The sequence below is a fragment of the Typha latifolia genome, chromosome 4, assembly GCF_019914945.1.
Source record: "Typha latifolia isolate L0001 chromosome 4, TyphaL0001v2, whole genome shotgun sequence".
NCBI classification, from domain to species: Eukaryota; Viridiplantae; Streptophyta; class Magnoliopsida; order Poales; family Typhaceae; genus Typha; species Typha latifolia.
Window position 1 is genome coordinate 10239883 of NC_133089.1, and position 17484 is coordinate 10257366.

The 17484-nt window shown below is 38.2% G+C and overlaps 1 protein-coding gene across 1 annotated transcript; it reads left to right on the forward strand.

The window, feature by feature from the left end:
- The first annotated feature begins 10387 nt into the window (after positions 1 to 10387).
- On the forward strand, positions 10388 to 11399 carry LOC140785518 (small ribosomal subunit protein uS13c). The gene is made up of 3 exons (XM_073133376.1): positions 10388 to 10583; positions 10655 to 10879; positions 10977 to 11399. The coding sequence occupies exons 1-3, from the start codon at positions 10458 to 10460 to the stop codon at positions 11142 to 11144; spliced, it is 519 nt and encodes a 172-aa protein (XP_072989477.1). The 5' UTR covers positions 10388 to 10457; the 3' UTR covers positions 11145 to 11399.
- The last annotated feature ends 6085 nt before the right edge of the window (positions 11400 to 17484 follow it).

The window sequence follows — 17484 nt, forward strand, 5'->3', positions numbered from 1 at the left end:
TATGATAGATCACGTGTATATATTTAATACTATAACAAGTCATGCATATCAAGAATTTAGGTGGTAAAAAGCCGAGAGGAAAATAATATAATGTAGTCTCCAACCATATAACTAACACGTGTATATTTCTGCTAGTCTATCACACGCATACTCATGCTAGAGATCATCCCGATACAAAGTCATAACAGTATGATCATCTCCAATCATCTCTATATATCACCAATGTACTCATATCCTAGATTAGTCTAATCAAATACATGATAAAATATACTTGACTAAAATTATCTCTAGATAAAGTCATATAATTATGCTGGAGGCCAAAACATACATGTACATAATATATAATATATCCTAATTTGAGAAAAGCGTATATGAGATAAGACTACTCACAATCTGATCAGAAGACACAAACCACGCATCTCTCATGTCCATCAGTCAAATATCAACTCATCGTTAGGGTCCACGGGGTCTCAAATAAGTGGGTTCAGTGTATGAAAATATTTAAGTAATATAATGTTAGCCGTTTATCTCATTTAGAATTCATTAGTGTAAAATATAATAAATTATTTGATTTTATTAAATAACTTGATATACATTATATATATATAATTATGATAACCTTATTCTAATTATATATTAGGCATAAATAATTAATCTCTTTAAGCATAAAAGAATCAAATATACAATAATATAATTAAAATATATGTACATAAAATAACTAACTATAATTCAATTATTTGGCAATTACTACTTTTACTTAACTAGTTACTAATTATACATATAATAATCATTATTTATAAATATAAAAATAATTATCTGAGCTCAACATTTTATTGCATAGAAAATAATATATAATAATAATAAGGTGCTAGAAACATGTCGTATATTCAAATATTTTAAATATATGCATGTATAAGCATACATAAACATTAATAGAAACTTATATAATTTAATTATTTTAAAAAAAACTAACTATATAAAATATAAGATTATTATCAATATGATCACATGTATTAATCTAATAAACAATAGCTAAACTATATATAATCATATGCAAGTATTTATAACTATAATTAATAAATTATTATACTAAAAATAATTAGCTAATACTTATACTAGTGAGTGCAAATTATCAAAATAATCTACCATCTAGATAAACTGAATTACCTAAATTTTAGAAACTAAATCACATAATTAATGTAAACAAATTAAAAGGGAGCAATCCCTTGTCATAGTGCTGGGCTCGGCAATGTCTGCTATAGTACTGGGCCGAGCCCAGTATTGTTGCAGAAGGGGGAATAGTGGTACGGACCAGATCTAGAACGATCCATCTGTTGGATGATTATGAAAATTTAAGTGGAGGTAGCCTCATGAGTTAGAATTCTAAATAATCTAGTTTCACTTAAATCGGAGGTCAGGATGAAAAGATAAAAAGAAAATAGTGGAGATAGATCAGAGAGGACATAAAGGTAATTTCTGACGTTGTGGCAATCGTCGGAGGGTGGTGGACGGCCAAGGGTGGTGGTGGACGGCCGTGTAGTAGGGTGGCTGCTGGAGGTAGGAGGTGACTAGGTTTTGAAAGCTTGAAGGGGATCTACGGTTATGATCTACTCCTATGAAGATAAAGGCAATCCAACAGTTAATATAAAAATATAAGGACGAGAATAATAACTAGCTGAACTCAAAATTCTCTCAATGATGATTCTTATCAACTCATGTACACCCCTATTTATAGGAGTAAAATCCCTAATAGATTGGATCCACATGTAGATTATCTGATTTATTTAAAATTCAAAATAGAAAGATAAAACTAAGTAACTAATCTCTAGCAGATCGAATCCACAAGCGGATTATCCGATTTATTTGAAATTTGAAATAGAAAGATAAATCTAAATAACTAATTTGACTTGACTCGACTTAACCCATGTGGTCGGATCGTAACAATCCACCACGCTTTTGACACCTTGTCCTCAAGGTGACTAGTCTCTCGCGTCCTTGTACTCAAATAACTTATCGTGCCAATCAATAGATTCGGGTTCATCTTCCTTAAGTCCGCCTAGGAACATGACGTGGGCTGGCTGGCACTTGCATTTATGACCGGGGGTAAATCGGTCATCACAGTAAAAACACAAAGCATTTTCTTCGGCGCTCTTCCAAGTCATTGGGTACAAAGCGGCGCGTGATAATCTGTCGGTTAGGTTGAGCTATTGGTGCAGTTTGAGTCGGGGCAGATGCCGTCTCTAGTGGGCCATGGGTTTGGGTTGCCTTTCTTCTCTTCTCCTTGCGGATCTGGTTTAGTTGATCCAATTTGGACTCCATCAGAACAACTAAGGAGAAGGCCTCTTTAGAAGTAGTGGGCCTCAAAGCCTTGACCTCAGCTTGAATGTCAGGCCTAAGCCCACTAATGAAGGTACTCTTCAGGTCCGAGTCAGACCAATTAGTAACTCGGTTGCATATCCGCTCGAACTCTTCCCGATAAGCTCGAACTGTTGTTGACTGAGTCAGCTTAGTCAGCATGGCCTGAGAGTCCTCGTACTGAGTCAGACCGAATCCAGCACATATCGCATCCGCAAAGTCCTACCAAGACTCAAATGGTCGAGTCCACTCAGCCGACTGGTACCACCTAATCGCCATGCCCTCCAAGTGAAATGAGGCTAGCTGGACTTTCTAATGGTCGGGCGTGCCATGGTACGTAAAAAAACTGCTCCGCTAGATAGGCCTAATCTAGCGGGTCTCCCTGCGAAAAGTTTGGAAAATCAAGCTTGACGGTCCAAGCTTGGATCCCAAAATGTGGTCTGTCATCACGAGTGAACTGACCTCGGGGTCGAGGCTGGTCTCGTGGGTTATAGGCCCACGGGTTTGGGTCATAGGCCCACGGGTTTGGGTCATGTCGCCCCCGAGCTGCACGTGGGTTCGGCTCATTTTGACGACGCGAGCCCACCGGTTCATTCCACCATTCATCCTCAGGCTCGTACTCGTGCTCAGGGTCTTGTTCATGGGTTCCAAACTATTTCACACGAGGTGGTCGAACCGGTTCGCAAAAATTTGGCCTGCCTAAAAAATCGTGTGCTTCATCTCTTTCATTCCAATAACCTAACCCTAGGGCTAAATTTGGAATTCGGCCTAGGGGTACCGCCATAGGATGCATGGGGGGCGGCAGTGGCTGGGCTTAGTCGGGGTTCATCGGCAGTCGACCCCTGGCTAGGCCTCGCGGTGGGGTAACGGCAGTGAGCGGCGGTGGAGGGCCAAACTCGAGCTCATGCTCGAGCTATTGCAGCAGCAGTTCTGGCGTGTCGCCGGCCGATCCACTAACCCTCGACGGCTGCAGAAGGGACCAATGGCCCCACTGCAATGGAGCAATGGCCGCAGAAAGATGCGGCGGAGCTACCCCGACGTAGGGGTAGCATCCCACAGCTGTGGCTGTCGGGTTTGGCCAACCGACGGTTGCCGGCAACTGCGGCGGTGTGATACCAGCTTCTGAGGAACATTAGCTCTGATACCAATGGTACGGACCAGATCTGGAACGATCCATTAACCATCTTCTGAGGAACGTCAACTCTGATACCAATGGTACGGACCAGATCTGGAACGATCCGTCCATTAGATATTATAAAAATTTAGGTGGAGGTAGCCTCATGAGTTAGGATTCTAATGGCTCTAGTTTCACCTAAATCGGAGGTCGCGATGAGAAGGTAAAAAGAAAATAGTGGAGATAGATCAGAGAGGACAAAACGGTAATTTCTGACATTGTGGCAGTCGGAGGGTGGTGGACGGCCGTGTAGTAGGGTGACTGCTGGAGGTAGGAGGTGGCTAGGGTTTGAAAGCTTGAAGGGGATCTACGGTTATGATCTACTCCTATGAAGATAAAGGCAATCCAACGGTTAATATAAAACGATAAGGACGAGAATAATAACTGGCTAAACTCAAAATTCTCTCAATGATGATTCTTATCAACTCATGTACACCCCTATTTTATAGGAGTAACATGCGGATTATCTAATTTATTTAAAATTCAAAATAGAAAGATAAAGCTAAGTAACTAATCTCTAGCGGATCGGATCCACAAGCGGATTATCTAATTTATTTGAAATTCGAAATAGAAAGATAAATCTAAATAACTAATTTGACTTGACTCGACTTGACTGGACTTAACCCATGTGGTCGGATCGAAACAAATAGCTAAGGAAGAAGAAGAAGAATGAAGAAGAAGAAGAGAAGAGAAGAGAAGAGAAGGAGGGGAGGGAAGTGTAGACCCAGGCCGGCGAGGAGGGCACCGGCCGCTGTTGGCCAGCCAGTGGCCGTCCTCTCACAGACGACTCAGCTCTGAGAGAGAGAGAGAGAGGAGAAAAAGGAGCTCATTGACGTTTGTGGAGGTGGCGGAGGTGGTTTCCAAGGACGGCGGCAGCGACGGTAACAATGGGAGAGACAGAGAAAGAGAGTTTGAGAGAGAGAGAGAAATATAAAGGGGGAGAGAGAGGTGGTGGGGACGTCGGCGCTGCGACTGCGGCTGGTAGTGCGCGGCACCCCTAGCCCTCCAGCAACATGGCACAAAGCTGGCCACATCATGCCATGCAAAAAAAAATTTATTTTTATTTTTTAAGGTTGGGTTGTTACAATTTTGAACCCTTCCGGCTCTGTCATATAGATATCCTCCTCCAAATCGCAGTGCAAGAAGGCGGTCTTCGCATCCATCTGGGCTAGGTCAAGGTCAAATTGAACTACCAAAGCTAGTAAAATCTGAATGGAGGAGTGTTTCATTACGGGAGAAAACACTTCATTATAGTCAATCCCCTCCTTTTGAGCATACCCTTTTGCCACCAATCTAGCTTTGAATCTAACTCTGCCTTTTGATTGAGGATCATCCTTCTTAGCATATATCCACTCGTATCCAATTGCTTTCTTCCCCTTAGGGAGCTCCACCAAATCCCAAGTTTTATATTTTTCTCAAGGGCCTTCATTTCATTATTCATTGCCTCTTTCCAATTAGCTCTTTCGGTGTTCTTCATGGCTTCTTTGAAGGTAGTGGGAAAATCTTCATCAATCACCGGAAGAGCATAGGCTAGCATGTCAGAATAGCATGCCGGCCTTTTGATTTCTCTCCTTGGCCTTCTAACTGCTATGGAGTCTTGTTCATCGGATTCTGGCTCCACACTGTCATCCTCTTGCAAATTTGAATCTTCTTCATTTGCCCCTTTTGAAGGTGTATCTTGTGGTGGACTTGAATCTGCCTCAAACTCCACTTGCCGTGGAACATCTTTAGCACTGTCACTAACCAGGCTATCTGATACTTGACTTTGCTTCAGCATAGATGATTCATCAAATATAATATTCCTACTGATGATCAATTTTCTCAATTCTGGTCTTCAAACCCGAAATCCCTTCACACCGGTACTAAAGCTCAAGAAGATGCCCTTTTTGGCTTTAGGATCCAACTTGCTTTTCCTGACATGGTAGTATGTAAGACAACCAAAAATATATAAGGAATCATAATTTGAAATAGGTTTGCCAAACCATACCTCCAATGGGCTCTTCCTATTGTTTGCAGATGAAGGTAGTTGATTTATGAGATAACATGCATAGTTGACTGCCTCAGCCCAAAACTCTTTGCCCAATCTAGCATTGGACAACATACATCGAACCTTCTCCAGTAAGGTCCGGTTTAAACGTTCTGCCACGCCATTTTGCTGAGGTGTCTCTCTAATAGTGAAGTGCCTTTCAATCACTTCTGCCTTGCATAAACTCATGAACAGATCTAAAGTGTACTCTCCATCGTTATCTGATCTGAGCTTCTTTATCTTCTTGCTAGTCTGATTCTTAATCATCTTCTTCCAATTTTGAAATATTTCAAGCACTTAGTTCTTATGGTACATGGTGTACACCCAAGACCTTCTAGAGTAGTCATCTACAAAGGTTATAAACCGATGCTTTCCTCCCAAAGAGGCCTTTCGGGTAGGCCCCCAAATATCTGTGTGAATGTAATCCAAGATCCCCTTGGTCCGGTGTACTGGAGTGGCAAATTTAACTCTAGTTTGTTTGCCGAAAATACAGTGTTTATAAAGTTTCAATTTGAGGCTCTTCACACCCTTTAACAAACCTTGACTTGACAAGCCTTGCAAAGCTTTCTATCCTGGGTGCCCCAACCTCATGTGCCATAATCTGGAAGAGTCAGCCTCACTAACTAAGTTACTTGAGACGGCCGCTACACTTCCCAAATTTGTAGAGCCTTGTAAGAAGTATAGATTGCTTCTTCTTATGCCCTTCATTACCACCAATGCCCCCAAAGACACTTCAATGCTCCACATTTTAAAGTGATAGTAAAGCCCTTTGATTCCAAAACCCCAAGAGAGATGAGGTTCGTTTTCAAATCCAGTATGTACCAGACTTCAATTAGCTCTTTCACGGACCCATCTTGGAGCTTTAGGCGAATGGTGCCAATGCCTTTAGCTCTACAAGGGCTATCATTGCCCATGAACACAACTCCTCTGAAGATCTTCTCAAAAGTGGAAAATCAGCTCCGGTTAGGACACATATGTATGTGCAATCGGAGTCCAAGATCTACTCATCTGTGTTACAAGCAAGAGCCGAGCCTACCAAGGCATTTTCTGAGTCATCATATATGCCACATTTGCCTTTTGAGATTTCTTGTCTTTACTCTTCAAAATGGGACAATCCTTCTTCCAATGCCCTTTATTGCGATAATAGGAACATTGGTCTTTAGCAATCATCTTCCTATCCAAAGATGCAACCCTTGACTTTGAGAAGGATTTGCCTCTTTTCACAAATTTTCTATTCTTTGATCTACCCCTTACCATCAATGCATTAGATGATGACTCATGAGTAGCTTGCTTATCCAATTTTCGATACTTATTGTTAATCAATGTATTTGCAACACCATTATAATGAATTGAATCCTTTCCATAGAGTAAGATAGTAGTGAGGTGGTCATAGGTATCCGGCAAGGAATTCAACAATACTAATGCCTTGTCTTCTTCATCCAAAATCTCAACATCCAAATTTTGCAAATCCGCAAGTAACTTATTGAAGGCATTCAAATACTTCGCCATAGGTGTTCCCATCTTGTATTGAAATCTGAAAAACTTCTTCTTTAAATAGAGCCAGTTATTAATGCTTTTGGTCATGAATTTGTCCTATAGTTTCTTCCACAAGCTCTTTGCCGAATTTTCCTTCATCACAGAGTACTTTTGGTCCTTTGCTAGACAAAGCCGAATAGTGCTACAAGCTTGCCAGTTCAACTTTTCCCAATCCTTCTCGGGTATATCTTCGGGCTTCTCCTCCAAAGTGATGTCCAATTCTTGTTGGAACAAAGCATCCATAACTTCACATTGCCACATTCCAAAATTATTAGTGCCATCAAACTTCTCAACTTTAAACTTTGCATTTGAGACAAATTTGCCCGATTTAGATAATTCCCCCATTTTGTCAAAAATTTTTACAATTTCTCACCATTCCCAAATTCAATAGCCTAGATTTGAAACCAATGGCTCTGATACCAATTTTATTATGCAAATATAACCAAATGGGTGAAGAAAGCGGAAGCAAAACCTTCATCCCCAACTATCACAAATAGGAATAGTGATGGGAAACCAATGCAATGTTTGGGAAAAACTCCAATGAGGTGTTAATGGTGATAAAAAAGTACTAAACAAGTTCTAATCATGGATTAAACACTCTAATGCAAGCAATCTCTAGAATGGAAGCAATAGAGACAATATTTACATGGTTGGCGATGTGCCTACATCCACGGGCGAAGCAATCTTTTTTACTTTGCAAATTTCTCACTTACAAAGAGTTTAAGAACTCTAATCACTCTCAATACAATGGTGGCTCAACCCTCATATATGTTCTTCCAACTACTAAGCCCTAAAACACACTTTAGTATTTATATGCATGTTTAAATTTGGGGTTTTTCTGCGTCACGTTCGAACGCCTTCGGGAGCGCATTCGAACGCGGCTATGCCGTTCGAATGCCTGCATCAAAGGCTACTCTCGAGTTAGGGTTTGCGTTCAAACGAGACTGTACCGTTCGAACGCCTGCATCAAAGGCTGCTCTCTGTCTAGAATCCGCGTTCGAACGGCCCCCCAGGGCCTCTTCGAATGCGCCTAGGGCCCGTTCAAACGCGCTAGCACAGAAATGCTAATACATGTTGAAATTTGCTGAAAACTGAATTTAAGCTAATTTTTAACATTACCTTCATGTTTCAGGTATCTATACCATGTAAAAAAGCGATGCTTCATATTGTTTGGTAGAGAAGGCTACCCATTGGTAGGTATAGTTTGTGGGGAAAGTGAACCACCCCCAGGGTAAATGTGATGTTATGCTATCTCTTCTTAAAGCCTATCATTTGAAACTCAGTTACTAGTCATTTTCAATTATAATTAGCTTGCGTAGTGTTTGAAGCCACATTATAAAATTTCTAGATGAAGTTCAGTATTTATTGCCTTTTAGTTGCAGTGAGTAATCTATATTGTAAATTTGGACTTGTTATAAAATTCGATAGTATTGGCAGAGCTAATAAAAGATATTGTAAATTTGGACTCAATTACTAATGCAAGTGAAGTTGTAGAATCCGGTGAATGCTCAAATGTATAAATCTAAATCTGATGAATGCTCAATGATTAATGCAAGTGAAGATTTCCTCTCTATTTTATATTTTAGTTATTGACGTTCTCTTTTGTTCTCTTTTACAAGGTTATAATCTTTGGACAATAAAATGGAGGGCTTTATTATACTAATTAATTATTTCAAACTATTTGTAATTTATAATGAACTGTAAACTTTAATCTTTGTTCTAATTGTCATGGAACTGTTACATTTGAGAGTTGGATCTAAAACTTGTTGTATATACTTGTTCTAAACTTTGTTCTAAATTTTATTCCATACAATTTATTATATAGATTTGGGCTTAAGAGTTGGAACTTTTTATAAACTCTAAACTTTGTTGTATGGAATTTTGTTATGATAAATTATTAGAATTATAATTTTGATGTTGTATGAGTTGAGTTGGAACTTTGTTCTAAACTCTAAATATTGTTGTATGGACTTTTGTTACGATGAATTATTAGAACTATAATTTTGATGTTGTATGAGTTGAGTTGGAACTTTGTTCTAATAATTTAAACTCTAAACTTTGTTAGTTTGTTATATGGACTTTTGATGTATTATTAAAATTGTAATCTTAATGTTGTATGAATTGAGTTGGAAATATATTATTTTATTTTTATGATAAATTAATAAATATTGAATTTATATATGATTTATTAAATGGGTTAGAAAGATTGTGTTAACATGTCGGGTTAACCCGACTAGTTTATTAAATGGGTTAGGCAGGTCATATTAACGTATCGTGTTAACCCGATCCATTTATTAAACAGGTTAGACGGTCATGTCGTATTACCTTTTAATAATCGGGTCGTATTTGTGTTTACCAAATACAACTCATTTATTAATCAAATCATGTTCGAATTAGGATAAAGTTGAGCCGACCCGAATTGGCTTAACTCAACCGGATTGCCACCTGTATTACCAAGCCTTCTTCAGGAGACAAATGGATTTTCGCACAAATACTTCATCTATACGAGCATATCCTACAACCGGTGGTATCTGCGCTATGCCAATATTACAATCATTTCATTGGTTACGAAGAGAACTGAAATCTTCTAGAAAGGTGGAAAACAATTCAATCAGATTTCCTATTATTTCTACTATGACTTATGATATTCTATCTGTTTCTACGCCTATTGTAACCTCAAAATCATTTCATTAGCACATGTGGATGTGTTATTGATGAATACTTCTACTATTTAGATCTTTTCACTATTGAAGCACTCATATATCTACGAGATTGGCATCTTGCGGTGAATAACGATGATCTGAACTTCGATCAGAGCGAGGAGAATAGCTATGAATGCCGAGCATCACCCTTCAATCCCATCCTTATTTCCTCCTCTCCCGCTGATTCCCACCTCACCCTACCATTACTACAGGCCACCACCACCTAGGGTCTAGGGCTCCTCCCACCCCTCTCGACTTGGGTTGCAGATTAGAACCCGGCTCACTCTTAGCTTGATGGTGAGTCAGGGCCTTTAAAATAAACCCGGCAAGATCCAAAAGGCGGGTTCAGCGCAGACCAGGCCTGGACCAGAAATCGGCCTGAACCCACCCGGCCCGATATTTATCGGCCTGAACTCGGCCCGATATTTATCGGCCTGAACTCGGCCCGATATTTTTTGGCCTGAACCCGGCTCGGTCCATGGCCACCAGTAGCTGCAATTGATGCACGATGCGGGCACTCAAAAGAGTTTCCGGACTTGCATGGATCCGATCCGCCTGAGATCAGCTTCTCTCATCTAAAAACAAAAGAAACCCATTTCCCCCAAAGCCAGTGGCAAATAGATCACCTTATCCCACTTCCAATCCAAGCTACAGAGACTGCGGAATGGCAGCGCTCTCCATGGTTTCTCTCCCTCTCGCCTCTTCCCTCTCCATCGTCAGCAAAGGAGTAAACCAATCACTGTTACTCCCTTCCAATCTCTCCTTCCCCAATTCCTCCTCCTCTTCCAAGGTAAACCACCCTCTTCTCTTCTCTTGTATTCCTCTAAACCAAACTCAAAGAAATGGTCTCTTGTATTGCAGCAATTAGGTCTCACCATCCGTTGCATTCGTGTTGGAGGCGTGGAGATACCTAACAACAAGCGGGTGGAGTTCTCTCTCCAGTACATCCACGGCATCGGCCGCTCCAGGGCTCGCCAAATCCTCTGCGACCTCAGCGTGGAGAACAAGGTCACCAAGGACCTTTCCGATGAGGAACTCATCTCGCTGCGTGATGAGGTTTCCAAGTATATGATCGAAGGAGACCTCGTAAGGACGACCCACTTGGTTTCCTCTTGATTTCTGTAGGATTTTGGCTTCAAGTTGTGTTTCCGATGTTGTTTTCGATGTGGGTTTTGGATTGCAGAAGCGTTTCAATCGACTGGCGATAGAGCGGTTGAAGGAGATTCGCTGCTACCGGGGGATTCGGCATGAGATGGGGTTGCCGTGTAGGGGACAGAGGACGAAGAACAACTGCAGGACGTTGAAGGGCAAGAAGGTTGCTGTTGCTGGAAAGAAAAAGGCTCCTCGTTAGAGGAAATTAGATAAGTGCTTGCGCTGTGTCAGTTGTCAATCCTAGATTCCGATTGTTTGGAAATGGCTGTTGTATATTACAATTTTTGGCATTTAATTCGTACCCTCTGAATCTTGCAAGTCATGACCAAGGATATGACGATGCTTCCAACATTAGGAGTTGCCAAGTTATTATTGTTAATTCCTTGAAGCTCATCTGTTTTCTTCTTTTTCTCGTTGTCATCATCGTTGGTTGGAATTTGGCTAGAATTGGGTACATTATGGTTCTTGCTGCTCGACTGCTAATGATTTTGCATGTCTTCTTGTAGATCTTGTGATAAAATTTGGTGTTCTCCTCTACATCTAGAAGGCGTGAATTGATGATTCAGTTATGACTATTATAACAGAAAGTTATGGTTGACTTGATTCTTTCTCCTTTTATTCATTTCGTCATCTTGATTATTTTTGGACTACAATTTGTGTTTTCGCTTCTCCTTGATTTCTGCTTATGTAGCATTGCATACTTAGAGATATATGTGGTTCAGATAGCCTATACTCACCTATAACTTGCTTTAAATAAAAAACTTTTGTAATGTAGATTTAACTTAGCCTTTGGTCCCACAATGATGCTCGTTTCGGAGTCCAAAGTTGGTCTAAAAAGTTTGGATATGTTTTACTTCTTTCATTTGCAATTCATATACCAACATGTTCACTTATAAGTGTTCTTATTGTGAGTCGTAAGTTGTAATTATTATCCATTACATACACTGAATGGTACAATTTGTTGCAATCATTTTTATGTAGCTTTCATTTTGCATTTGATTTTATTTTACTTTTATTGGTAAATAGTTCATCTGTTTCTGTGGTTGATGAATACCTGTTGAGTCTTAGAAATTAAACTTCTTTCTTTATTATATATATATTGTACATGCTTACAAGTAATAAAAGTAAAGCATCCAAATTACTACGACAAGTTGATAATTTAGGTTGATCTTAGTAATGATGTGCATCACAAGTTATGATTATTTCTTTAGTTTGTCATTTTCACATATACATGTTTACAACTGCTATAGCAATATTTATTTTGTGAATTCACTGTCCTGTTGGGACATTAGCAAACTAGAGATATTAATGAATGTGTGTTGAGTGGACCAAAGAGATTCTCTTATTCTGAAGTTCCAATTTAGTAACTGCAGAATTATATTTTCACTCTTTCCTTTCTTCACTGTTATCCATCTTTTAGTTATGATTATGTCTCAAATTTGATCTTTTCCTTTTGCCTAAAAGTTTTTTTTATTGCGTAATTGGAGTTATATATGTGAATCATATGATCTAGCTGTCTAATGTCTACCCACTTTTAGTTTCAAGTTGGAAGCATCATAATGCAAGGTATTTTATTTCTCTGTTAGCCTATTCCAACCAAAGCAATATTAGGGTGAGATACGATAAGTTCATATTTGTTCTTTTTCATGCTTTTCTTTTGCTATGCTTGACACTAGTACAAGTATATGCTGATACTTCCAGATAGCCATAATTTTTCCACTGTATACAGTTTCCCAGATTGATGCTGTTATTATTATTATTATTATTTTATTAAGCATGCACTTTTTATGTCTTGAAGTTGATTCTGTTTTACACTTATGTTGTGCTATAGCAAAGTGTTGTTTACGCGATTGGTAATCCCAATGGTTAAGACACTTGCTTTTATGCTCGAAGTTTACGAGTTCGACTCTCTTTGAACAGTGATTTACGTTTTAATTAGGATCAGTGTATTGAAGGGCTGCCCACAAACAAAGAAGGCAGCTTTAGTGTTTTTTTTTTAAAATTTTTAATCAATAGCATAGGTGTGTTTTCTTTTTCTTTTTTTGCATGAGAGATTATTAGTTGTGAATTATTATTTATTTTTTGCAAGTTCATAATTAGTATTTATGGCTTACGATTATGATTACTGTTTGCTAATACGGATGTTTGCCATTCTACTGATTATTGTTTGTAATTGTGATTATTATTTGTAAATTAGTTGCTATCCTGCTATAGGAATTATTGTAATTTTTTTATATAGTATATATTGTATATCATACATACTTATTATCAATTTTTTTTATTTTAAAAATTGATTAAATTTAATATGCATATGATTTTATGAAATAACTATCTAAATAATCGTCTTAATCGTTGCAGCTACTTGCGAAAATTTACGAATAATGGTAATTAAATATTTTTAATATGGAAAATAATATGGAGTAATAATTTGATTATATGCTTCAATTGATTCTGGAATGAATTTCTAGTATTATAATTTTTCACGTTTAAGGGATAGAAGTAGAAGAAGAAATAGTAGATTAAGAAGAATAAAAAAATGAAGAAAAATAAAAAGAAATGAAAAAAAATATATATATATATATTAATAATTTTTGTAAATATAATAATATGTTTTATTGATTTTTAATAACTTTTATTATGTTTTTTTATATTGTAGAATTTATATACTTCACCATTACAATTTACATGAAAATAAATAATAATCGGATAGAGTTATGTTTTTTGTTATTTAACTAATCCTAATTATCTCACCACTACCTTCGATTAATTACTTATTGTATTAATTAAAAAATATTATAAAAGCTTGTATAGAAATAAAAAAATAATTAAAAAATATTATAAAAGCTTGTATAGAAATAAAAAAATAATGATTAAGGTATCGAAGAAGAAGAAGAAGAAAAAATAATAACCAAAAAGAAGAAAAAGAAAAAATATATCAATATTGTAAATATAATAGAAAAACTTTCATCAGTTTTTAACAACATTTGATGTTATTTATACATTGTAGATTTTAGATACTTCACCATTATAGTTTATATAGAAATAAATAATAATGATATGTTACGAATCGGCTTGATCCGATTCGTAGCGGTTGAGATTCATATCTGCACAGGATTTGGAATCCGTGGGTGGAGGCATTCCTAGGTATAGGATGGAGGTGATGATGGAGTAGAGGCCTAATGCGAACCGAGTTAGGTCGAATTACATCAAAGAGAGATTGGGCTCAATGGACTGAGTCTAATTATCTTATTTAATTTTTTAGTTTAGTTAGAGCCTTAGTAGGTTAGAATTTTATTTAGGAATTTTTATAAATCACACCTTATATTTTGCCTATTTTGTAATTTGCACTCCCGTCTTTGGGGATTTTATAACACGATCCCTCATTTTTTTCTATAATGTTCATTTAACACCCCAACGTTACTTTAGCTAACTGACATTAATCATGTTATATAGTTTATGTGACTTTAGTTCAAAGAGTACTAAAATACCCTTAAAAAATTCCGACCTAATCTAAATCCCCATAAAATCTTTCTTCACCAAACTAAACTCTAACTTTACAAAATCTAAATCCTCTTATCTATAACTAAACCCTACCTCACAAAATTATAATATCAAAACCCACAACCCACAAGAATCTCCTAAAATCCCTACCACTTATAAAGTCTTAGAAGCTTCCCTCAACTTTACCTATTTTTCTTCATCTCTCTAGCTCAAACATTTTTTTTTCTCCATCTTTCCCGAAATTTTCTTCATCTCCCTCCTCATCTTTGAGGTCACAAGCAACAAAATCGGCTTGGCGTTTGGGGAGCTCTAAGATCTCTATGGCTTGGAGTTTGGAAGCTCTAAGATTGATTTGGCATTTAGGTGATACTCTCTATGGTTTGAGAAAAAACATCAAGTATGGATGTTCATATTATGAATAAAATTAGAGATAAGTACAAGAGTAATTTAGGAATATTATAAATTACATAGTGGATTATAACAGAATATTCTCTTTCTGGTATCATTCAGTTTGATTATGGTTATGTTAAGTTAACTTAAGGTGTTAAAAGAATATTATAGGGAAAATGATAGGTCATGTTATACAATCCTCGGAGACAAGGTGTGAATCATAAAATAGGCAAAATGTAAGGTGTGATTTATAAAAATCCCTTTTATTTAATTAGCTAAATTTAACTCTGCGTAGTTTCGTAAAAATATTCGTAGAATATTCTACAGACATCCAAATAATATCAAGCTAATTGGATAAGATCGCTAACCTCCAAATCTACAACTTTGGTATTCACAACTTCTCCAGATTCGAAATCTATTTGCGGCAAAACGAAGGGTTAATCCGAGAAGATAAGGAAGACTGGTTTAATTAAATTTATTTTAAACTTTTTGATTTAATCTCTATAAGATGGCCTATCTTTGATATGCTTGGAATGAAAGAATAATTAGCTTTTGCACTGGCATCTCTCTCAACTAGGCCACCGGCCTCTACATCTCCCTTCTCCTTCTTTACCAACCAGCACTACCTCTTCCGTTAGCACGGTCTCGTCTAGCTTCTAATCTCCCCTCGCCGCCTATCTCCCTAGTCTCTTAGGACAAGCCTACTTCTCCCCCTTTGTCTCACTATCTTAACCGTCTCTATCTTCTATATAATTTTTACTATAGTTGTAGGCCAATCATAGCATTCAATCATCTATCGCATCCGCGTTCGCAAACCACCACCACCATCATTGATTACCGAGCCACCTCCATCAACTACTCGGTCTCCACTCCATTATCACCTCCATCCTATACCTAAAAATCTGTGACTCCACCCGCAGATCCTAAATCCCGTGTAGAATCGCTACGAATTAGATCAAGCCGGTTCGTAACAATTGATATCGAGGCAGGTTGAGCCTTGGCCACCATTAATGACTACCTTAAGGTCAAGGATGTTAGTTTATCCAAAAGGTTTGAGATACGCGCCAATTGATCCGAACTTGCCGATTGATCCGAATTGCCCAAGCATTGGAAGGCCTTGATCAATGATGAGACGGGGTATCTCTTTTTCTGGAACACCAAGACTCAAGTTACACAATAGGAGGAGCCCAAGGTTTATGTGCAAATGTCATGGTGGTCTCCATGGATGCAGATGCCTTACAACAAAGCCACCACTGCATATGCATATGTCAACAAAGCAGGGAGGGTTGTGCTCAACCCACGACATGCCACCCAGAAGGAGGCATCGCGACAACAACCATCGGCGTACAAGTGGGACTCTCCACTATCAAGATGGATGCCATCATTGAATAAAACCATCTCGCACCATCTAAAACTCCGTCTCCCCTAAGTCCGCGAGATCTTATGGAGGGTCATGTCAATCTACAGCAAACCATGGCGCTCATGGCACAAACGTTGTTGGAGATCAAGGCGACCCTTGTGGACATGAACCAAAGTCGTTCAGGGCGTACACCTAATCATACCAACCGTAGGGAAGGTAATCAAGGCGGCACACTAATGAGACCAAGTGCAGCCATCGAACCAGATCAAGCCATAGCAACGGGGGCTGAACCTACACCGAGGGCACCTCCACAACATGACAAAGGACCACCAAAGTATACATCACCATCAAAGGAGACCTTGCTGCCCACACCGATAACTAGGAATCCCAAAGCAGTTGTCAACCATTACCAATTGCCACTCGAGCCGCTAATTGAGGGCATTGAAGCTTTGAAAGATATCGAGGATCTAATATCTCGAAGGCCTAATCCTATGGTCGTGGCTGCCTATCAAGTTCCTTACCGATCTAAATGACAACCTCCTCGGCCCATAAGCGATGTGCCAAAGCATAAACCAATTACCCTTACGCAAGATCTAAACTAGAGCCGAACCTATATTGGATTGTGGGTGAGATAAATCTTAGCCTTGCACTAATTAGTCGAGCACCAATCAGCGAGCTACATTATGTTACACTTGGCCGAGCCATGGCCTCCTCCACAAGTCTTGTGCTTTTGGATTCGGCTCGAATGTTGGAGGAAACAATTAAGTAAATAATGAAGGTTTGGAAATCATCATGGACACCTTAAGGACAAGGTGATCAGAAGCGTGGTGTATTGATACGAACTGGGTCAGATCGGATCATATCAAAGGGAGATTGGGTTCAATAGATTGAGTCTAATTATTTTATTTGATTATTTAGTTTAGTTAGAGCTTTAGTAGCTTAGGATTTTATTTAATTAGCTAAATCCAACTCTGCGCAGTTTTGAAAAAATATTCACAGAATATTCTATAAACATCCGAATAATATAAAACTAGTTGGATAAGATCGCCAACCTCCAGATCTATAACTTTGGTATTTACTACTTCTCTAGATTTAGAATCTATTTGTGGAAAAATAAAAAGTTAATCTGAGAAGATAAGGAAGACTGGTTTAGTTAAATTTATTTTAGACTTTTTGATATAATCTATAAGTATGGCCTTATCTTGTATCTTAAATATGCTTGGAATGAAAGATTAATTAGATTTTTCTCTGGCATCTTTCTCAACTAGGCCATTGGCCTCTACATCTC

Coding starts and splice junctions, on each gene's coding strand:
- LOC140785518 (XM_073133376.1), top strand. CDS start 10,458: ATGGCAGCGCTCTCCATGGTTTCTCTCCCTCTCGCCTCTTCCCTCTCC. Junction 10,584..10,654: donor ATTCCTCCTCCTCTTCCAAG/GTAAACCACCCT, acceptor CTTGTATTGCAG/CAATTAGGTCTCACCATCCG. Junction 10,880..10,976: donor ATATGATCGAAGGAGACCTC/GTAAGGACGACC, acceptor TTTGGATTGCAG/AAGCGTTTCAATCGACTGGC.